Raw genomic sequence first — 22,514 nt, forward strand, 5'->3', positions numbered from 1 at the left:
TAGTTTTGCTGGGCATAGCGTGCTGCACCCAAGACTTAAGAAATGCCCAGCCCCCCAGGCTGTTTCCCCCTCCCATCCAGAGCAGCCATCTGCCTGTGTATCACCTATCACAGGAGGAGCTTTTAATCCTATGAGTTGATTCTGTCCAGTTTTATTGAAAAGAAACATACAAAATTCTCCCCTGACAAGGTACAGACAAAGTCCCTCAAGTATGTACAGGTAGCACCAAGGTATACTATGTACATGGCCCCCAAGACCTCTTGCTCGCTGTACACAAGTATATACACAGACGTCTGCAACTTCTGCTTTGTACAAGGCCTGGGCAAGCCCCTCTTTCCAGAGGCAGCCCTCCCCTCCCCCCATCTGTACAGGCTCAAGGAATAGTCTTCACGCAGTGCTCATTCATGCGCCTTGGCAAGCAGCTCTCCCGACCCTAAGGCACTGCTGGGCTACAGCACAAGGGAACAGTGACCACCCTTCTCTCAGAGCGGCTGCTTTTGATGCGCTGTGCCGCAATCTAGCCCAGGACAGGCAGTCACAAAAACCCCTCTCAGGTGCAGAAATAGCGCTACTGCTTGCATTTCCATGGTGTATCCAGCCACGTGTGTCAGGCTGATTTCCCTCCTGGCCAGCAGGAAGAGACTTCAGGGCTAATTCGGGCCAAGGCCCACCGCACCCTCTGCTGGCAGGTTGTAGAAGACGCCCAGCAATTGGAAGATGAAGTGGTAGAAGTGAGCCCAGATAGGCCTGTGCTGCCACTGCCACTGCCACTGCCAAGAGGGAGGGAGAGAGGAAGACTTGTGAGCCAACGGTCCAAGCAAGCTGCTACTGCCCCCCACACAGCCCCACTGCCTCTGCCACCCTCCCTGGCTCCCTGCTGACCGCTGTGCCCAGCCTTCTATCCCAGGGCTATTTATAGGCATGAGTCAGCAGCCTAGCCCTGCCCAGTTCCCTGAGCAAACAAGCTGAAGACAGGCCAGAGGTGGTGGTGGGCGCTCTGACCCCAGGATCTTTTGAAGTTCCTGCCCAGGAAGAAGCTCTGTGGGGCAGGCCTGCCAGGAGGAGGGTCACCTGTGCTCTCCATTGGTGCTCTCGGTGGAACTGGTCTCCCATGCGGCGAAGGCGGGCACCCAGGGCCTGCTCCGAGGTGGGGGGGCTCCAGGGGAGGGGGCCATTAGGCTGCACCGCCCTCTGCACAGGTTCCACTGCCAGGGGCTCCGGCCTTTGGCCACTACCCACGGCCCCCGCGTTGCCTAGGATGGAAAGGAACCCTGTCAGGACAGCTGCGGGGAGGAGCGCGGGTGGGGGAAGAGCAGAGCCAGTTTCCTGGGCAACAGCTGTCTGGCGCATCATTCGGGATAGGCCGGGTGCCCCTGAGCCCCAGACCCCGCGCCCTCCGGGAGACGCCAGCAGAGGTGGTGCCGGTCGGCCCTGGGGGGGGGGCGCTCCTCCCTCCGCCCCGCGTCCTTCGGGGCAGCGCGCCGGCTGCCCTGCGCCCCCCGCCCCGCGAAGTTTGCTGACTCAGCCTTGGCAGTCGCCGCTGCCGCTGCCGCTCGGCTGGGCCGGGGAGGGTCCCCTCGGGGCGCCGCCTGCTCTGCTCTCGGCAGGACGCCCTGCCGGCTCAAGGGCGCTTCCCCGCCCGGGCGCAGTTTGCGGCGAAACAAAGGGCCGGGGGGGGCGGAGGGGGCCCGGCAACGGAGGGGAACCTCCGAGGAAGCTGCCGCCCGTCCCCGCGCCCCCTGCCAGGGGCAGGGCGCGCCGCAGCTCTCTGCCCGTTTTCCGGCGCCGGCACGCTCCCTCCGTCCCCGATCCGCGGCCGGCCTCAAGTCACACTGGCGGCGGCGGGGAAAGTTTCCCGGTTGACGGCTCCCCTTCGACCTCGGCACCCACACTCTGCACGTGCTCCGAGGCAGGCGCTCTGCTCCCGCCCAAACTCCGGGACCGAACCTGCTGTCCAGTGGGTGCGCAGGGCTGCCGCCCGCCCGAAAGACAGGCGACCCCCGCCCCGCCCCGCCCCGGCCGAGCCACTCACCGAGCGCCTCGCTGGGGCGACTTCGCGGCGGCTCCTGCCCCCGGACGCAGCGGTAGAGAGCGCGGGGGAGCGGGCCGCCGGGACAGACGGCGCAGTTCAGGCCGGGCGGCAGGGCGAGTGCGGTGCGGCAGACGGAGGGCGGCAGGGCCAGCGTCCCGCCCAGAGGGAAGGCTGGGCTCCCGGGCACGGCTGCTGTCGGCTCCGCGCGGCTCCCCTCCGGCAGTGCTCTGGCCATGGCGCTCGGGGGGATCTGCAGCAGGAAGAGGGGAGGGAGGGAGGAGCGGAGGGTCACGGCAGCGGCCGGGACGCAGCCCGCCGAGGGCGCAGGGCCACCCGCCACCTGGGGGGCGGGCTAGTAACGCCGCGCCGCGCCGCGCCCCGTGTTTGTAAACAAACCCAGCGCTGCCCCGCTCCGCCCGCAGTCCGACGACGCCCTGCGCCGCGCCACCGCCCTCCGCGGCAGCCACGTGGGCGCCCGTCCTACAGCCCCCCGACGGCGCCGAGCCCGGGGCAGCAGAGCCCCCTGCCCGCTCGCGCCGCACTTACGGCCGCTGCATGAACCCTCCGGGGGCAGCTCGGGGGTCTCCGGGCAGCGTGGAGGCTCCGAGCGGCGCGAACCAGCGGGCGAGGAGGGTGACGGCGCGGGCGGGACGGGACGGGACGGGACGGCCGCGCCACCGGCTGGAGCTGCGGCTGCCAGAAACTCGCGGAGGCAGCCGGGCACGCGCCTGGGCAGCTGCAGAGCCCGGCAGGCCACGCCCTCCCCTCACGTCACCGCCCCCGCCCCGCCCCCGCGCGCCCAGGCAAGTTCGGGCTTGTGCCGCGTGGGGATCTTCGACGGGCGAGCCGGGGCGGCCGCTCCGGTCCCGCCGGAGAAGCGGCGCGGCCAGCGCCCCCCTCTCTGTCTCCCTCCCGCTGCCCCTCCGGGCTCGTGTTCCGTTTTGCAGATGAGTAACCGGGCTGAGGCTTCCCAGAGGAACCCCGGCGCGTGGCTGGACCATTCCGGGGCGACAGGCTTTGCTGGCTGCAAGCGGAGTCAGTATGTCCAGTGGTTAGAGTCGGGAAGCTGTGGCTGGACACTCGGAGCTGGGCGGACCAGCCCGGCCCACCTCGCAGTGTTGTTGTGAGGAAAGACAAATCCCCAAAGACGGGATAAAATGCAGCACATGAAAGAATGTTGGGTCAGGACCCTTCCTTGGCAGTCACCGGGACGCGGCTCCGGGGGGTGGAGACGAGGCTTTACTGGCCGGCCCCTCCCGCCTCTCTTTTGTTGAGAGGCGGGGGAACGAGCCGGCCGGGGATTTCCAGCGGCCGGACTGGGCCTCTTCCCCGCCGAGGGGCCTCAGCCCTGGGTCAGTGGGTTATCCCACAGCCTGGGGAGCATTCTCCGGCCGACCCCTCTCGCCCTGCCGGGCCTGGGCCGCTGGCTGTGCTCCGCCTTATTGCCAAGCAGGACTTCGTGCTGGCCAGGGGGCCTCTCTGGGCAGGTGTCCCCGCTGGGCACGAGAAGGGCCTTCGCCCCGCAATGCGGACCCGCTCCCTTCTGTCTGGCCCTCGGCAGAGGTCGGGCGGGGAAGGGCGAGGGGTTCGCCGCCAGGGCTGCCAAGAGGACCCGGCCGGCAGGAAGGCCCGCGGCCACTTCGAGGAGCAGCAGCACCCTGGGGGTCGCTCGCTTATGCTGCTGGGCTGCGGAGGCGCTGTCGGGGCGGGGCGGTGCAAGGCCGCCCGCAGCCCTCGCCAGCGACTGGAGCCGGGAGGGGGCGTTGGGGACAATCCGCGGGCCCGGCTCGAAGCGGCGGCTGGCGCAGCCCAACGGCGGCCGAGCTCTGCCGGGCAGCAACAGGCCTCTTGCCGGCGCGCCCGCGCCTCAGCCTGGCTGGCCGAGCGGAGCCGCGGCCGAGCCAACGAGAGCCCAGTTGCGGGGCCGGGCAGGCGGGCGCAGCCAATGGCAGCGCGCGGCGCCTGTCTCCAGCCCGGCCGGCCGCCCCCCCCCCCACCCCGTGCGCGCCGCTGACATCACGGCTGTTGCCCAGGCGGGCAGGCCTGGCCCGGGCGCCTCGGCGGGCGGAGCGGAGCGGCGCTGCTGCGCGGGGCTGGCGGCGCAGGAGCAGGATTTGCCCAGTGACAGCCAGCGCGGGCCGAGCAGCCAGTGCGCGCTCGCCATGATGTCAGCGGCGGAACAGCTTCCAGCCCCGGTCGGAAGCAGGGGCGGGCGGAGGGAAGACCCCGCCTGTGCCTGGGCCCCGGGGGAGCCGCTGCGGGCCCGAGTGTTCACGAGTCGGGCCCGGCAGCGCCTCCCGGAGCGCCAGCTGGGAGAGTCGCGTGTTCATGGGATGCCCCCCCCGGCCCGCCCGCAATCCCGGAGAGATACCCGGGGCCGCATTCAGGCGAGGCCAGGCGGTGTCGCCTCGCGTGTCCACCACGGTCAGACTCGAAGCCCCCTTGTCCCTGCAGAGCCCGCCCCGGCTGTCTGCCCGCGGGGCCTCCAGCCAGGCCTTCCCGCAGAGGCCGGCCCGCTACGGCCCCCGAGCCCTGCCCCGGCGGAGGTGCGTGCACAGCGGAGCGGGACTGCGTGGGGCTGCGGGACGGCCGGCGCGCGCGGCCTCAAGGGGAGCCTGCGGCCCTCCTCCCCGGAGAAAGCGGACGGGCCCCTGACTCGCGTCTGAGGGGCCAGGAAGAGGAGGCCGAAGGAAGCCGCGGGAGTCTGCCGGGCGGGAGCGGGGCTCTGCGAGGAGGCGCGGCCGAGCCCCTCCGGCCCCGCTCGCCTCCCCGCCGCACTCCCATTGGCTGCGGAGAGCGGCGCGCAGCCACTCAGCGCGGCGCGGAGCTTGTTTCCAGAGGAGAGCGCCGCCGAGCCCCGCGACGCCTCGGCAACACGCCCGGCTGCTGCCGCTCGCGGGAGGAGGGGCCAAGCGGGCAAGGGGCCAAGCGGCGGCGGCCCGGCCCCGCACCGCCCGCCTCCGCCCGGCCCGGCCCGCCTCCCTCCCTCGCCCGCCGCCGGGCACGGCCGAGCATCCCTCTTGCCGCGGGCGCTTGTGGGAAATTCCCTGACCTCAGCGCGGGGATCCCCCCCATCTCCCCCCCCTCCCCGGCCACCAGCCAATGACGCGGCGCCGCAGAAGCCCCGCGCGGCAGCCAATCGGGGCCTGCCGACCCAGCAGGAGAGGCAACTGCCATGGAAACAGCGCCGCTCCGGCTCGCCCCGCCCCTCTCCGCGGCCGGCCAATGTCCGGAGGGCGGGGCGGGGCCACTCCCAGATCTCCTGTCCCCCGCCGAGAGGCCCGGCGCTCCTGGCGGCGCCGCGGGAGGTCAGGCGGGGCAGAGAACTTCTGCGCGGTCCGAAGGGCCCGAGGCGGCAGCCGGGCTGGGGGGGGGGAGTGGGGGCGGCAGGACTGTCCGCTGGAGAGCCGGGTTGGAGTCGCGGCTCCTCCGCCAGCAGGCAGCGGGGCCAGTCGCAGCTCTCTCGGAGCTCTCTCAGCCCCACCCGCCTCACAGGGTGCTTTGTGTGTGTGTGGGTGTGTGTGTGACAAGCATATACTCTAAGTGGGTGTTAATTCGTCCTGAATTCGTCTTAAATCGAGTATTGTTATATTTATTTATTTATATTCCTCCTTTTTCACTGAGACCGGATTACACGGCTCTTCTGCTGATCAAAAATATAACAGTGATCAACAGATTAGGACATCCAGTGAAAAAGATACGATAGGGAATGGCAGCAGAAACTTTGGAAGCAGAACTAAATTACACGGCATGTATAGCAACCTGGAAGCTCCCCAGTAGGAGCATCTCCGCCTCAGCAGACAGTACCCAGCAGCACAGTCGACAGTCCCTGTCCCTGCCAAAGCCTCTCTCGGGGCTGCACCTTATGACGCGGCCCTGGAATCTGAATAGGAAGCCCTCCAGAATAACTCGGTCTGGCGCCGTTTGAGGGAAGCCAGGAGAGGGGGGGGGGGGCTTCCCTGACCACCTGAGGCGGGCCGTTCCGCAGAGAAAGGGCCTGCAGGGGGACTGGCTGGTTTCGCCCACGTGCCGCGGCGGCGGGGGGGGGCCTCCGGAGAGCCCCGCCCCCTCGGCGCAGGAAGCGGAAGCGACGGCGCCCACGTGGTGTGGCGAGGCGGGCTCTTCCTGCGGGGCAGCGGTGGGCCGGACGCCTGGGTCCCTGGCACGCCTGGCGCCTCCTCCTCTCCGCGCCCCTGCGGACTCGGCGCTGGCGCGGCTTCGGCAGCCATGGTGAGGCCGTCGGGGGGGGGGTGGCGCCGAGGGGGGGGGGCTCCTGGGCTGAAGGCTGCCCTTCCTCCCTCCCTCGGCGCTGGCGCGGCTTCGGTGAGGCCGGGGGGGGCCGTCGGGGGGGTCCTGGGCTGAAGGCTGCCCCCCCTCCCTCCCTCGGCGCTGGCGCGGCTTCGGTGAGGCCGTGGGAGCCGTGGGAGGGGGTCCTGGGCTGAAGGCTGTCCTCCCCCCCCCCCCGCAGTCTGCCTCACCAGACCTGAAGTCCAAGGAGGAGAAGGACGCGGAGCTGGACAAACGCATCGAGGCGCTGCGGCGCAAGAACCAGGCCTTGCTCCTGCGCTACCAGGTGGGCCACTGGCGGGCGGCCCTCCAGCCTCCCCTGGGGGGGGCGGGGGGGGCCTCCCGAAGGCCACCCGCCAACACGGCTTCCCCCGCAGGAGATCGAAGAGGACCGCAAGAAGGCCGAGCAGGAGGGCGTGGCCGTGACGGGGGGCCGGCCGGAGCGGAGGCCGGCGGAGACGGCTGGCCCCACCCTGACCGTGCAGGTCTTGCTGTCCCCCGAGGTGAGGCGGGGTAGGCCGGGGCGGCCTGGGCAGTGGGGGGCTGTGCCTTGGCCCGGTCAGGGGCCCTGCCTGGGCGCTGCCCCTTGGTGGGTGGTGCTGGGGGCAGGGGAGGGCCTGGCGGGTGGCGGGTCAGTCACCCTTCCCAGCACTCTGGCCTCCCTCCTCCAGGAGAAGCGCCTGGTGAGCACCGAGCGGAAGCCCCCCACCGCCTCCCGGGCCTCCCGCGGCAGCCCCAAGGTCCGTGGCTCTGCCAGAGGGGCCCCTGGGCCAGGCAGTGTCTCCCCACGAGCCGAAGGCCCCCCGGAGCAGCCTGGCTGGGTCGGACCTGACAGAGATGGCCTGGGGGCCAGCAAGCAGGGCCGAGGAGGCCGGAGGCCACGGGGCCGCAGGGGCCTCACCGCAGACTCTGGGCCTGACAGGAGATCCAAGGTAAGGGGACCGCAGTGAGCAAAGGCCAGTGGGCGGGAAGGCGGGGACGGGGCGGGCCTGTGGGGAAAGGACCCTGCCCTCAGTTTCCCTGCCCTCGGCAGGAGTGGGAAGAGCGCCGCCGGCAGAACATCGAGAAGATGAATGAGGAGATGGAAAAGATTGCCGAGTACGAGCGGAGCCAGCGGGTGAGTCGTGACCCCGAGAGGCGGGAGGGTTCCTGCCCATGGCCTCATGGCACCGAATCGGCTCTTCTGCTCCGCACTGTCTCTCGGGCTTCTCTCGAGCTAGCTGGCCTGATGCAGTTTGTTCGCCTAAGACCAGGCTTTCGGCTTTCCCTCAGGATGGATTACAGGAGAAGAATCCGGTGCGCAACTTCTTGGATGACCCACGGCGTAGTGGCCCCCCCTTTGCGGAGTCAGACCGGCGGGAGGGCAGCCGGCGCCACATCCGCAACTGGGGGGGAGCGGACTTCGACAAGGTCAAGACTGGAATGGAGCAGGGCAAGGCGTGGCCCTCTGCGGTAGGTGCTGGGGAACGGGTCTGACGGATGGGGAGGCCTGTGCCCTTCTCTTGTCGGGGTCATTTTAGTCACACCCAATACAGAGATTTACTCTGGAGCCAGCTTCCCAGAAGTTGAAAGTCCCATCAGCTGAATACAGCAGAAATGCTCCTGGTAGGTCTCTTGAAAACAAATTCTCTGGGCGAGAATCACTCCCTTCCCAGCAATTCAGACAGAGAATTTAACACTATTGCTTAAAATAGTACCCAATTCTGTATATTAGGCAAGGAATCACCAAAGATACCGATTATGCAAATATTTCAGAGAATCAACATATTATTAAAATTAAATGTCTAGCATTCTAAGCTTCAATTAAATAGAAAACCGTTACAATTTCTTTAAGAATAAGGAACTTGGATTTTAAGCTGGTTAGGTAGAATGCTGTACAAAATGAAAAACCCAGCCCAGCTGTGATGCTCACCCAAATACAAAGTCTCTTTTAACGCCACAGAAACCTGATTAAGCTTTCACAAGAAATGCTCTGATAGAGACGGTGACAGTTAAGGACAAACATGGAACAATTAGGACCTTTGCCACCTGTTTGCCCTCAAAATAAAACAATTCGAAGCTGAACCTGATTATTTCTGAGGAATAATACTCTCCTTTCTATGCTTCGTTTTAACTAGTTGCTTGAGCAGCGATCCTAAGTTGATCTGTTCAGAAGTATGTCCCTTGTTGTGGCAAATAGGGGCCTCCCACTGGTAGACCCCGCTCTACCTACCCCTCCCTTTTCGCCTCTGGCCAGGCACCTGGAGGGGCCGCCTCCCTTCCCTGTCTCTGGGTATTCGCTGCCACCACTGTCCCTGTACGGGGTCCTGGTTAGGCGGGACAGCCTCCTAACCTTCCTCCTCTGCTAGTGGGCCCAAGCGGTTGGGGGACTATGTGGAACAGAAGAGCTTTCTTCCTTCATAAATTCCAAAACTCATTTATTTAACTTCTAACTATACACAGGCAAATATACAGTAAATGGAAGGACTAATAAAACCTAAACAGAAATTCTCTACTCTCTTTCCCTCTGCTTCTCTATACTCGTGTCCTAATTAGATGTTGTGTAGATCCGTTGATACCTGGGGTTACATTAGATCTACCTCTCCCCTCAGAGCCATCTCTTCATCTCTCCCTCCACTCTCCAGCCATCGTCAACTTCCAACTCCCACTGACTCGCTCTCCCTCCAATCACATTCCACTCCAGAACTGGCCCCTCCCCTCTGCAGCCCATAGAAAGTTAGCTCCACAAACAGAATGGCGTTTCTCCGCACCTCCCCCTCCTTAGATTCTGAGCCGGAGGGGTATCCTCATCCAGAGAGAACCCCATAGCAGAATCCAACCAGCCTGGGAGAAACCCATTAACAAAACATAACATGTGTAACAATCAGGAAGTTTCCCCAACCCACAAGGTCTGACACCCTAAGCGTCCACGTTCATTCTGGATAAAAAGTCTGCAATCACGTTATGCCGTCTAGCAAAGTGCTCAGTTTTGAAGTTGTATTCCTGGATCCTCCAGGACCACCTCTGCAATCTGTTTTTCATTGTCTGTAACCATTGCACAAGTCCACCGTAGATATCACCCTGGCGGAACCTAGCGTATCTAGCAGAGCATCTATCCCGGGCATAGGATAAGCGTCCGGTTTTGTGATACTGTTTAACTTCCGATAGTCCACACAAAACCTAATTGAGCCATCCGGTTTGGCCACTAGCACAACAGGAGGTGCCCGTGGACTTACTGAGGGTTTTATAACTCCCATCCTCAGCATTTCTTGTACCTCCCTCTGAATATCTGCCAACACCTTACCGTTGACTCTGTAAGGGGGGCACCTGCTAGGTCCATAAGAGCCAGTGTCAATTCCATGCTTTGCCAGGTCTGTTCTCCCTGGTTCTTTCTTGAAAATGTCCTCAAAATGATATTTTCCTTGTCGTGCCTGGACGTTCCCATCGACCACCCCAGTTCCTCCCATTGTGCAGGCTCTGAAAAGTGCACCAGAACGTCTAAGGGGTCATCGTCCAGCATCTCATTTTCTCCTTCCTTTCTAGTTACATGCAACACCATGGGCCTCTCGAGGAATAGTTTCAGCATATTCACGTACACCACTTTAGTTTTGTGTCCAGACCTCTCCATAGCCACTGCATATGTAATATCATCCAGTTTGTCCACAGTTACATGGGGTCCCTCCCGTGCAGCTTTCAACTTATTTGTGCAAAGGGGCAGAAAAACCATCACCCTGTCCCCTATCTCAAAAGCTCGAGACCTCACTGTTTTGCCATACCAACTGCTCTGCTTACTCTGAGCTTTGGCAAAGTTCTCTTTAACAACCTGCATCATCCCCTTTAAATGTTCTCTGAAAGATAGTACATAGTACACTACCAATTGCTTTGCCTTTGGGATTTTCTCCTCCCATCTTTCCTTGACCAGATCTAGAGGTCCCCTGACCTTTCTGCCAAAAATAAGTTCAAAAGGGGAAAACCCTGTTGATTCTTGGGGTACCTCCCTATACGCAAATAACAATTGCAGTAGTTTTTCATCCGTCTTGGGAGTGTGTCCACATAAGCTCTTAGCATTCCCTTCAATGTCCCATTAAACCTCTCAGTCAATCCATTGGATTGGGGATGGTAAGCTGCAGTTTTCAGGCGTTTCACTCCACACAAACACTCCATCAGTTCAGACAAAAAGTTGCACCCCCATCTGTCAGAATTTCTGTGGGAAATCCCATTTGACCAAATACCTTGATCAGGGCTTCGGCTACCATTGGAGCCTCAATGGAGGCTAGAGGCACCGCTTCTCGGTACCTCATTGCATGGTCCGCTAAAGTCAGAATAAACCATTTGCCCCTCTGAGTAGGCTTTGGGAATGTGCCCACTATCTCAATCCCTACCCATTGGAATGCAAAGGGGCTCGGACTTTACACCCACTCTTGCCCACCTTTTGACGTATTTGACATGACTTGGCCCTCTGAGTTTAACAGTGGCCGGCTGTTAAATCCGCTTGCCCCTCTGAGTAGGCTTTGGGAACTGGCCCACTATGTTGATCCCTACCTGTTGGAATGCTTCTCCCATGATAGGAAGGCACTGTAAAGGAGCCTACCCTTTGACATGTTAGGCATGACTTGCAGTAGTCCCTCACATCCTGAGACAGCTTTGGCCAGTAGAAGTTTAGCAAGAGTCTTTGTCTGGTCTTATTAACTATTAAGTGCCCTGCACAGGGTATGTCATGAGCCAACTCTAAGAGCTCGGGCCTGTATTTCTCTGGAACCACAAGCAGTCGAACTGCTTCCCAAGATCCTTTTCTATTAGGTGGTAACCAGAGCCTGTATAATCGACCCTGCTTCCATACCACTTGCTCAGAAAGAGCGTCTGAGAACTCCACTTCCTGGTTCCTTGCCTCATTGCACAGTGGTTCCAGACTAGGGTCTCCTTGAACCTCTGACAGAAACATTTCTGGATCCCCCAGACTTTCTACCATCTGTTCCTCTAGACCACCCCTAGTCCCACTGTTTCCAGGACCCTTGGCAAAGATTTGGTTGGTGTCCTCAGTTCCCTCAGTTGGATTTTTTTTTAGCATTATTGAACTGACCCCCCTCCCAGTCTGGAAGGCTCCACAGTTCCCAGCTGCTCTTGGGTGGAATGGCACCCTTCTTCCCCTTCGAAACACTCTCCCTCGGGGCTGGAGACTGGCTGGTTCGGCCCCTCCTGGGGGACTACCCTCTCCTCAACCTCCGTAACCTGGGTCACTCCCTCCTCCCGGGTTGGTGGAGATTTGGCTTCTGTGAAGTTGCCTTCCTCCTCCCACCTCCCTCCGAGGGTTTGGCTGCGTGTTACTGCATTAATGGTATACTGGCCAGCCAACAAATCCCGGCCCAATAACACTGGAACCACCTGTTCCTTCATTACTCCCACCTCCGTGAGACCTACTGACCCTCGCCATTCCACTGGTGTCCTGGCCACAGGAATGGTGGCAGGTGGATACAGAACCCCCTGCATTCTGAATGCCTTATCAGGGACAATATCAGTTACCCTCACCAAGGTTACCGAGGCGCCAGTGTCAGCATGTCCCCAGGTCCATAAATGCCAGGTCCATAAATAATAAGACTGCTACATTGCAAGACTTTTTTGCAGTGAGCAATATGGACCTGGTATGCATGACCGAGACCTAGGTGAGGGAGGGTGAAACAATTGCCCTGGGAGAACTGACCCCCCCCAGGGTATTCGGTCCTTCATCAGTCCCGAATAGGAGGCCAGGGGGAGGGGTGGCAATCCTTGCTCGAGAGTCTTTCTCCTTCAAGCCGCTCCTTGCCCCCGAGATCTCTGGCATTGAATGTGTAGGCCTGGGGGACTTCCTACCCTCTGCCTTGGCAGGTGCCCCTTCCCTTTTGGGGAAGGTTGTACTTTCCCACCCCTCTGGGAACCCCTCTCTTCCCTTCCCAAATGGGAAGTCCTCCAATCCCACCCCTCCCTGTTCAGCACCAGCTCATCCACCAGTTCTGAGGCTTCTGCAACGGTTTTTGGCTTCTTATCTTTTGCCAGGCATTTTAACTCCTTGGGGATTTTAAAGTAGAATTGGTTTAAAACCAACAACTGAAACAAAGCCTCATAATCCTGGGCTTTTGCCTCCTCTGCCCATCCCCTCCCCAACTCATTTAGCTTTACCCCAAGTTCATAATACGATTTACATTGTTGTGGGGCCAAGCCCCGAAACTGCTTCCGAAAGTGGTCTGCCCCTAGTTTAAATCTTTTAAAGACAGTGGCTTTTATATGCTGCAAAAGTTATCCCGCCGTCCCCCAATAGGCATGCTGTGATAAATAGTTGCGAGTTTCCCAGTCAGGATACTACAGAGGTAAGACGTATAGTCTTCCTCTGCAACTCCCCACTGCTTGGCCGCCTTCTCGAAGTTGGAAAGGTATTCGGAGGGGTCTTCTCCCTCCTTGTATGCCACAAAGTCCTTGGGGGTGACTTGTATTTTCTTGCTCTGGGCTGCTTTCAGTTGCAGAATCTCGAGCTTGTGTTTCCGTGGCTCCTCCTGCTCCTGCCTGCGGGTGTCTGCTTGGAGTTCCAGTTCATGTTCTCTCCGCTCCCTCTTGGTCTGAATACGCATCCGTTCCAGTTGCAGCTGGAAGTTTGCCTCTGGCTGGTTTAGGCGCACATCTGCAGATGCTCCTGCCTGCTGGTTCTTGGTCTATCAGGAGGGCTTGCAAATCTGCCACAGTCGTAGTTTTACACTCCAGGTTCCGCTTTGCGCATCCTTCCTGGAGCTGGGGTTTTGTCATCTTTAGAATGTCCCGTATCGTGGCAAGATCCATCCTAACTAACTTAAAACTTTCCCTGGCTTGGCCAACCCAATAAAATAAAATAAAGCTTCCATCATTGTGTGGTGGGTACTCCAATTTTAAATGCCTGTACAGTCAGACTTTTTGCTCAGTTTTCTTTTCTTTCCCTCTGTCTGTCCTTACTTCACCGCTGCTGACCAAGATGTGGCAAGTCAGGGCCTTTCCTCCCACTGGTAGACAGTGCTCTGCCTACCCCTCCCTTTTTGCCTCTGGCCAGGCACCTGGAGGGGCCGTCTCCCTTCCCTGTCTCCGTGTCGTTGCTGCCACCACTGTCCCTGTAGTGGGTTCTGGTTAGGCAGGACAGCCTCCTAACCTCCCTCCTCTGCTAGTGGACCCAAGCGGTTGGGGGACTATGTGGAACAGAAGATCTTTTTTCCTTCATAAATTCTAAAAATCATTCATTTAACTTCTAACTATACACACCCCTTCTTGGATACACACCTTAACGCGGTGAGGGGGTTTGAGTGTGTCAGTGAAGCTGAGAGCAACACTGTCAGGAGGTGCACAGGCTCAGTCAAGACAGAGTCTAGACTTCTGGAAGAGTCACTCAAGGCAGAATGGTCAAAGCTGAGAAACCAGACGAAGATGGATCCACCCCCTTCAGGAATCGACGGTCACATCAGCAGAAGAGAACTGAATGTTCCGATGGTGATGGGAGCGGAGGAATCCTTGAAGGGCAGCTACTGGGCAGCAGCAGTCGTGGAAGGTGACACTGGCGGAGGATCTCTCACAGACAACGGCAGTGTCACTCCAACTAACCCTGGTTAGTACTGCGAAGTGAAAGAAGACAATGGTAAACCACTTCTGCTAATCTCTTACCTTGAAAACCCTATGGAGGAAATTGAAGTTGTTCAAGATTTTCTATTCCTTGGCTCAATCATCAACCAACAGGGAGACTGCAATGAAGAAATCAGAAGAAGATTGAGACTTGGAAGAGCAGCTGTGAGGGAGCTAGAGAAGATCCGTAAAGAAAAAGATACCTCTCTAGGGACCAAGATCAAGATAATCCAAACTATGGTATTCCCCATTACCATGTATGGGTGTGAAAGTTGGACGGTAAAGAAAGCTGACAGGAAAAAAAATGATTCATTTGAAATGTGGTGCTGGAGGAGGGTTTTGCGGATACCACGGACAGCCAAAAAGATAAATAAGTGGGTACTAGATCAAATCAAGCCGGAATTCTCCCTGGAAGCTAAAATGGCAATACTGAGGCTATCGTACTTTGGTCACATCATGAGAAGACAAGATTCTCTGGAAAAGTAAATAATGCTAGGAAAAGTAGAAGGCAGCAGAAAAAGAGGGAGATCTAAAAGAAGGTGGCTTGACTCAGTAAAAGAAGCCACATCCTCCAGTTTGCAGGATCTGAGTAGGTCTGTTAGAGATAGAACATTTTGGAGGTCTTTCATTCATAGGGTTGCCATAGGTTGGAAATGACTTGACAGCACATAACACACACAACTATACACAGCCAAATATACAGTGAACGGAAGGACTAATAAAACCTACACCGAGACCCCTACTCTCTCTCCCTCATGCCCTAATGAGATGTTGTGTAGGGCAGGCCCGATCCTTCGATACCTGGGGTCACACTAGCTCTGCCTCTCCCCTCGGAGCCGTCTCTCCCTCCCCTCTCCAGCCACCAACTGTCCACTTCCAACTCCCCTCCGCCAACTGACTCGCTCTCCACTCCAGAACTGACCCCTCCCCTCTGCAGCCCATAGAAAGTTAACTCCACAAACAGAATGGCGTTTCTCCACACTCATTATTCACTGAGGCTTACTCCCACAAAACTGCAGACTTTAGCTGAAACTCATTTGGTCTGTTGTTGGTCTGTCTACAACCCAATTGGGAGTGATCTTTCATACCGGAATAGATTTTCACTGTCCTGAGTAATTTGAAAGTGTGCATGAAATTTACCACTTAGATATGAGGGACTTTTTCAGATACTTTGAGGAAATCCAAGTATGTATATCTGACTAGTTCCTGCCATGCAAAGGCTAGTCAGGCCTTCCACCTCTTCACAGAAGCCACGCAGCTGAAGCTTTGCCCGTTCTTCCCTAAGTAGGGCTTGTTCTTCTATAAACTTGAAAGCTCTAGATTTTACAGTGCAATCCCTATGGTGAGATACACTCTTCACTGACTTACACGGGTCCTTGGGATTACACTGTTCACAACGCTCCATAAATCTTCTTGGACATGAAGCTATGCTGGCTAGTTTCCGGTGGGCTGGTAAGGAGCTCTATTTTTGTGTGGTTTTGGAGGCTTCCTGGGCATATGTCATGTGGAGCCAGTGACTGCCTTTTAATAGACACACCCTGTGACCAGCGCTTGATGTCTGGTTTGGTTCTTCAGATATCTGCTGTCCCCAAAAGCATGTGGGTGTTTCCCACTGAAGACAAAGGCAAAGAATTCCACCAGCTTTTTTGAGATCCGGTCTCTTCCTTTCTGCCCTTTGCCATCTAAACAGTCCAGCTGCCTTCCTGGCTGATATCTTTCTATTTATGCAATAAACATTAAGAAACAGTTGTCTTTGGGCACATGTGTTGAGGGAGGATGTTTTTGTAACATACTGTTCATATTCTTGTTTTGCATAACTTATTGTCAACTTCTGTTTTGTTTTGTTCCAAATCTATGCCATGCATCCCATCTGAGCTTCAACCCTCATGGTGTTCAATAAGTGCCAAGCATCCCAGATAGCTTTGACCTCCCCCTCCTCCCTCTTCCTTTTCTTCAGTCCCCTCAAAGTCCCTCCTGTCCTACGCAACAGGGTTACCTTCCAGATCAGCTGCCCACCTGTCTTGGCAGGTGGGTCCTTTCCCCTCAGGCCTGCGGTTTCCGTTTCGGTGGTGTGTTCATCGTGCCATCTTGGCTGGGCTGTGTGTCCCCTCCTGGCCAGTGGCACGAGCCAGTTCCCTTTTTTTGTGTGGCCTATCCAGAAGGTTCTTTGCCTCTATCTTTCCCTCCTTCTTCCCCCAGGGTCGTGGTGGTGTCCGGAGTAAGGAGGGCACCATGGATATGACACTCTCCATGACGGGCCGAGAGCGGGCAGAATATATTCGCTGGAAGCAAGAGCGGGAAGAGATTGACCGGGAGCGACTAGCACGGCACCGGCAGGCTACGGGCGAGTGGCGCCGAGAATGGGATGCGGAGAAGCTGGACACGATGTAGGAGCCGGGCTGGGAGCGGGTGTGCTAAGGCTGCCTCTGGTGGGAGCCCCTGAACTGAGAAGGGGGGAGGCGATCCAGATCTGGTAGAGAAGGCTGGCTGAATTTGTGGCTGCCGGGTCAGTTCTCCAAGATGAAGGGAGGCGGGGCTGCAGAAAGCCCCTCTAGTCCACCTAGCCAGAATCCTGTTTGGGCCCCCTCCTCAAGTTCCTGTGCCACCAACCCTGGGACCCTATGAAAACAAACCGCGTGACTTACCTGGCTTCATGAGGACACCACTCCCCCCCCTGCCCGCCCCCCCCAGCCTAGAGGGCATCCTGGGGACTCCCTTTCCAGCGACTCTTTTCTGCTTTCCGTCACCCCCAGGTTTAAGGAGGGGGCCAAGCTTGGAGTGTCTGCGGGCAGCAAGCAGGGTAAGGCTGGCTCTGTGAAGCTGGAGGGCCCCGAGTGGCCACTCCGGGTAGAAGGGGTGACCGTTATCTTTAATTATTAAAGAGAAGCAGGGTATGGAAATATTGGGGGGTGGGGGGCGTGTGACAGTGCTTACACACGGGGTGGGGGGAGGCTAGATCCCCCCAGTTCCATTCAAACAGCTGTGCCTTGATGCCAACTTAGCTGTGGTTTGGGCAAGCCAAGCCTAGGAGTGCTGGCTGGGAGGCAGATGAGTGCTGGAACCTATCTGCCACTGTCCTGGCCCCGAAATCTCTTTCAGATCAGTCCAAGCGGCCCCCCAAGAGGCCCACCTTTGGGGAGTTCCTGTCTGAACACCGGCCAGAACGGCGCAGAAAGGGCAGAGGCCGTGGGCATGCACGGGGCATCCCCTCCAAGCCATACAGGTGAACTAGGTCTCTGGGAGAAACATGGGCTGCAGCCTCTCTGGAGCAGTGGCTGGGGCGGGCAGCGTGTTCCATCTTTGGGGAGAAGCGGACATTTCCGGGCGGGCAGAAGCCTGACAATGGATCACGGTTCCCCTCTAGCATGCATGATAATCGCTGGGAGGAGGAGGAGGAGGAGCAGGATCCAGCCCCAGGAGAGGCCAAGGCTGACACAGCCACAGGGCAGCAGGTGAGGTAGAGCAAGCTGGCTCTGCTCTTCTGTGGCTCCCGCCACAGATTTTGCATGGGCCCCTCTGGGCTGGCTGGCTTCTGCCTGAGGTGTAGCTGGGCCAGGGCTGGGGGCACTGGAGTGGTGCCATGGTGGGACTCAAACAGCTCCCCCTGCACAGCCCACTTGGTCTTGACCTTTTCCTGCTTCCCCTTCAACAGGAGGACCTGCCTGCATTGCCCCCTGTGGCACCAGAGGAGGACGAAGACCAATGGGAGGATGTTAGTGAAGGGGAGGAGGAGGAGGAAGGCAGCGGCAGCCAGGGAGCTTCTTCAGTGGTGGAGGAAGAGGCCACCCGCTCTTGCTCCCCCCAGGAGCCTCTTGCCCAGCAGCCAGCCCAAGAGGAGCCCCTGTGGCTTGCTATGCCTCCCCCAGAGCTGGAGGCCTCGAGTGCGGAGGGGAAGCCCTTGACCCCCTTCTCCCCGGCAGAGGGGTACTGCCCTGTTTCTGACTGGGGGGAAGCAATGGAGCTGAGCTCTCCCCGGGCTGACTCCACCAAGAGCCCCCCCGTGGCCCCCCTGGCTGGAGCCCCAAGAGGAGAGAGGGAGGAGGAGGGGCTGTCTGTGCCCGAGCCCAAGGGGGCTGCTACCCCTGAGCCTGCACAGCAAGGTGATTGGGATGGGGCTGCAAGGGTACGGGCGGGGGCAGAAGTCCCTTGTTTGCACCAGACTTCCTCCACCTAAACCTCTTCCTCTCTTTGTAGGAGCTGCTGCTGAATCAGCCTGGTGCCCGGCACCTAGCAGCACAGGGGGGGGTGACCCCAGACTTCCAGCAGGTGTGTTTCTGTAAGCCCTTGTGCCCCTACACAGGGGGTCTTGCTCTGTGCTCCATGCAGGACTTTCGGCCTCTCTTCCCCCATCTTCCCTGGGCCATCTTGCTAGCCTCTCCCCCCCCCCATTTCCTTGGTCTTTCTTCCCGCCCGGCTCTTATTTCATCTCCCCCGTCTCATGCTGCTTCCCCTGCCACTTGTGGGGAGAAGAGCACGTTGTGCCCCTAGAGGGGCTCTTCAGAAGGATGCCCAAGAGGAGCGTGCTCAGAGTTCAGGTCTGCAGAAGCAAGAGGAGGTGGGCCCAATTATCTCATGCGAACCCAGTTGTGGGGCTCTGCCCTGAATTCGGCTCTGGGTCAGCAAAAGCCCCCTTCTCTGAGCACCACAGCGGAGTCCCCTGCTGGTGCCCCGAAAGAGGCCCATCTCTTCCCACACAATGAAACATCATTGGTCAGATGTCAGATACTTGGTCACTAGCATGACTTTTTATTAGGCAAGCATAAAATAAAGCATCACCCTGACCCGGACAGCCCAGGCAAGCCCCATCTTGTCAGATCTCAGAAGCCAAGCAGGGTCAGCCTGGGTTAGCAATGGATGGGAGACCTCCAACGAAGACCAGGGCTGCGGAGGCAGGCAATGGCAAACCACCTCTCTTATGTCTCTTGCCTTGAAAACCCCACCAGGGGTCGCCATAAGTCAGCTATGACTTGAGGGCACTCTCCACCAAAATAAAGCATAACTTTTTATCAGGCAAGACCTTGATAAATATAAACTGGTGCAAATTAATCCTACAAGTCCAGGAAGATTGTGTACAATAAAAATCACCTGATGAAGAGAGTTGTGGTTTTTGAAAGCTTATGCTACTATAAAGTTGGTTAATCTTAAAGGTTCTACCTGACTCTTTACTAATGAAATCAGTTGTCCCAACTTTTTTCAGTTTTCACATATATAATTCTTACATCATACATGAATGTATAATCGTTGCAATTCTCTTTAAGATTAAGGCAAATCCGGTTTTAAGCTGGTCCACGGAAAGCTGTGTAAAATGGGAAGCCCAGCACACAGGATAGGCGGTACGCCCAGTGCAAGGTCTCCTTTGACTGGAAGCCACCAGCAGGGAGTTCAGCCATGCCTTTTTCATAAGGAAGGTGACAGTTAGGAACAAGAAAGAAATCTTTCCAGCACTAACTCCCAATTGCCCTATAAATAAAAGGGCTGGTCTACAAAATGATGATAAAGATAAGCAACGGGTGGACTTTGAATAGTCTTGACACCCCTCCTCAAATTCTGAAGGCAAAGCTCTAAGGCCAAACGAGGGGCTTGGGGGGCACTAAAGAGCTTCACTTATGAACTGCCTGGCAGAGAAGTAGTCTGGGACTTTTGGTTCTTTACCTGACCAGAAGTTGAACCGTACGTAGGTTATGAATACATAGATTAACATGCATACCTCTGATTAAATCATGACAGTCAACCTGTAAGGGGGAGAGAGAAACCTCTCTTGTCTTGTGGTCCAGGCAGTGGCTCACTTGGAAGGCTACGGCTGCTTCTGCGGAACAGCTCCTGTTCTCCCCTGTCAAGACTGTCCAAGCCCGGACCAGGACGTTGCTTGGAGAGATTTTGAAAAACGGCCCCAAACTCTCTGTTCCTCTTCTTCACTGAGCAGGAAGAAAACATGGGGGGAGGGGAGATGGTTTCCCCTCCCCTGGCGAGTGAAAGCTAGACCCCTTTGACCAAGAGAACCCACCAGCCCCAGGGAGAGCCAGAATGACACTGAAGGCAGGTCAAGAGAGGGACGTGGTGTGAAAATCAGTACTCGCGACCTCTTTGGCAGCAGAAAATGCAGGCAGTGTGCAGCATAAGTGCGTACTGCCCAAGAGCGCCTGTGCGTTTGCTTGCTGCGACACGCACATTCCCACAGGCTCTCATCCCTCCCCCTCATGGCATAGTGAAGGGTTGGGGGGGGTTACTTATTTTCTAAAATGTGTAGGATCCAGATCCCCTCCGAGGAATTTCCTTGGTGAGGGGGGTGTCCATTCTCCTCTGCCCAGTCCAACTTGGGCAGCAGTCAAGGTCCCTCATTCAGACCTCACTGCCATGCAAGGGGCAAACGCCGCCAGTGAGAGGTGCACCCCCTGCTCTCCTCCAGGCAGCTTCCTATCCTCCAAGCCACCTCTGCTCACATGTCCTACTCTGCCACCCACGCCCCTTTATTCCCCTTTATTCCGTCTTTCTCCTTGCCTTGGGCTCACTGTGTGGCAGGGGGCTGTATTTGTCCCTCCTGGGTTTGCCTCTAGCAGCGGGGTGTGGAGGGAGGGCTCCTGTAAGACGGCTGGGCTTTGGTTCATTGCCAGCTTCGTGCTTTGTGATTTGTGTCTCCCCTCTCGCTGCCTCCAGGAGAAGATTGAGGCCTGAAGCTCAGTTGGCATTAAAAGAAGGCTGGCCGACCCTCACGGGCAGCAGGAGCCAGGCAAGAGTGCTCCGCCCGCCCGCCCGCCTGCCGTCTTGCTGTTGGCTCCCTGAGCTGCAGGGCTGGAACCCAGAGAAAGCGGGCCCCCACCCCTTTTGGCCTGAGGCTGTGGTGTCCGCATGACTGAACCAAGGGCCAGCACTTGTCCCTCTGTCCTGGACAGACTCTGGGCAAAGCCCCCCAAAAGGCAAAGGGCCGCCTCTCCTCATGCTGCAGGGCGTGTGGGGGAGACGTCTCTCGGACCTTTGGACACCCCCACCCCCACCCCACTGCTTCTCTTTCCCACTTCTCCTGGAAGGGTCAGGTGGGATGGCTGCAGGATGGGACTCTGGGAGGGAGAAGAGGCTGGGGCCATCCTGGGTGTCCCCCCCCCCCCCGACTTTTCTTGGCGATGTCAGTTTTCTGTGCCTGCTCTAAATGATGGGCAGATGACACATTTCTTACAATAAAGCCTCTGTTGGGTCTGGGTGCCTTGGCCTTTTCTTAGGGCTGGGGGGGGGAGGTGGGAGAGGCTTCCTGCCTGCTTCTGACATGGGTGGGGGAGTTGAGATGACTGGATGGACTGGTGTGTGTGTAGGGTGCAGGAAATTGTGTCCTTTTGACTACCACAGCCATTCTGGTCTGCGCCTGAATACCTGGGGCTAATATTTCAGGAGGCAGAGAGAGAAAGGAGGCCCCTGCCGCTACCAACCTGCACCTGGAAGAAGGATATGGAGAAGGCCACAGGCACAGACCCGTTTTCAGAGGAGATTATTTGTTCTTTTTAAAATTTATACTCTGCCTTTCTCACTGAGACCCAAGGCAGATTACACAGTGCAAGTCAATAAAGCGCAACCACTAAGGGAACAGACGCAACAGAGAATGGGTTGCAGACATTTGAAACTGGCCAAAATCAGAAATGCAGAGATGAAACGTTGCTGAAACAAAGTGTAAGTAATTAAACTTGACAGTTAATTCAGTAATGTGGAAACTAGTTAGTAGGTGCCTATCTACATCAATAGGCAGCACCCAGTAGAGAAAGCTACAGCCCCTGTCCTTATCCAAGGCATCTCCCTCAGCCCATTCTTTCAGCAGAAACCTGTTGCCTGAGGCCAGGAGCCTCGCAAAACTCAGTTCTGCACAGTTGGAAGGGGGGGGCTGCCCTGGCAGGCTGTTCCATAAGGTGGGGGGGGGGGCTGCCACAGAGAAAGCGTTGCTGGTAGCTGTCCCGTTTGCCCAGCTGCAGGTGTCGGCAGAAGGTCCTGGGAAGAGAGGAGAGGTCTATCAGGGGCTACTAGGCTCGAGGACTAAAGGGAGCCTCTGCATTCAGAGGCAGCCACCTCCGAAGACCAGTACAGGGGCAGCTGGGGGAAGGCCGCGGCCTCGGCCTCCCTGCCCTCTGGTGGGCCGCTGCGCCAGTCAGGGCGGCCCGGGGCTCTGGCACAGCAGGGCAGGGCGCTTTTTGTGTTCTTCAAGCGCCCCCCTTGCAGAGGGTGGGGCATAGGAGCACCCGTCAGGGTTAGGGAGAGCCGAGAGCCCTGCTTGGCTGCAGCTCAAACGGTCCACGGAAGCCACTGGCGTCCCCTTTGCTCGTGGGCGAGAGCCGCTGTCCTCGGAGCCGCCGCCGCCTGCTCCTCTGCCGCCCCCAGAGGCGGTGGGAGAGCGGCCGGGAGGGGCGCGCCGACTTCACCTGCGCGCCGCTGCCCGCCCCGCTGCTGGCCCTCCAAGACAGCCTCTTCTGCTTGCCGGAGCCCCCCAAGAGGCGCCGCGGCCCGACGGCGACCCCAGCGCACGGCCGCGCCCGCCTGCAGAGGCGTCGGCGGGCGGGGAGCCTCGCCAGGCACCTCAGGGAGGGCCGTTGCGGGACTGAGGACGCCGGCGGGCTCCGGGGCATGGTCCTCC

The 22,514-nt window shown here is 58.4% G+C and overlaps 1 protein-coding gene across 2 annotated transcripts; it reads left to right on the forward strand.

Moving 5' to 3' along the window:
• The first annotated feature begins 6,111 nt into the window (after positions 1-6,111).
• CCDC9 (coiled-coil domain containing 9) lies at positions 6,112-21,088 on the forward strand. Of its 2 annotated transcripts, XM_054999072.1 has the most exons (13): positions 6,112-6,262; positions 6,501-6,605; positions 6,697-6,822; positions 6,991-7,251; positions 7,353-7,436; positions 7,592-7,771; positions 16,106-16,293; positions 16,660-16,706; positions 17,006-17,129; positions 17,271-17,358; positions 17,559-18,006; positions 18,101-18,172; positions 20,561-21,088. In XM_054999072.1, the coding sequence occupies exons 1-13, from the start codon at positions 6,260-6,262 to the stop codon at positions 20,569-20,571; spliced, it is 1,737 nt and encodes a 578-aa protein (XP_054855047.1). In that variant the 5' UTR covers positions 6,112-6,259; the 3' UTR covers positions 20,572-21,088. The 2 variants fall into 2 exon arrangements, with proteins under 2 accessions (XP_054855047.1, XP_054855046.1); XM_054999071.1 differs by lacking the exon at positions 20,561-21,088 and having other exon boundaries at positions 18,101-18,999.
• Positions 21,089-22,514: the final 1,426 nt, after the last annotated feature.

Source organism: Eublepharis macularius, chromosome 15, assembly GCF_028583425.1.
Source record: "Eublepharis macularius isolate TG4126 chromosome 15, MPM_Emac_v1.0, whole genome shotgun sequence".
In the NCBI taxonomy this organism is placed as follows: Eukaryota; Metazoa; Chordata; class Lepidosauria; order Squamata; family Eublepharidae; genus Eublepharis; species Eublepharis macularius.

What these genes read in the sequence shown, in the direction of transcription:
- CCDC9 (XM_054999071.1), top strand. An exon ending in GCGGAGAAGCTGGACACGAT is followed by an intron (nt 16,294 to 16,659) that starts GTAGGAGCCGGG and finishes CGTCACCCCCAG; the next exon opens with GTTTAAGGAGGGGGCCAAGC. An exon ending in ATCCCCTCCAAGCCATACAG is followed by an intron (nt 17,130 to 17,270) that starts GTGAACTAGGTC and finishes GTTCCCCTCTAG; the next exon opens with CATGCATGATAATCGCTGGG.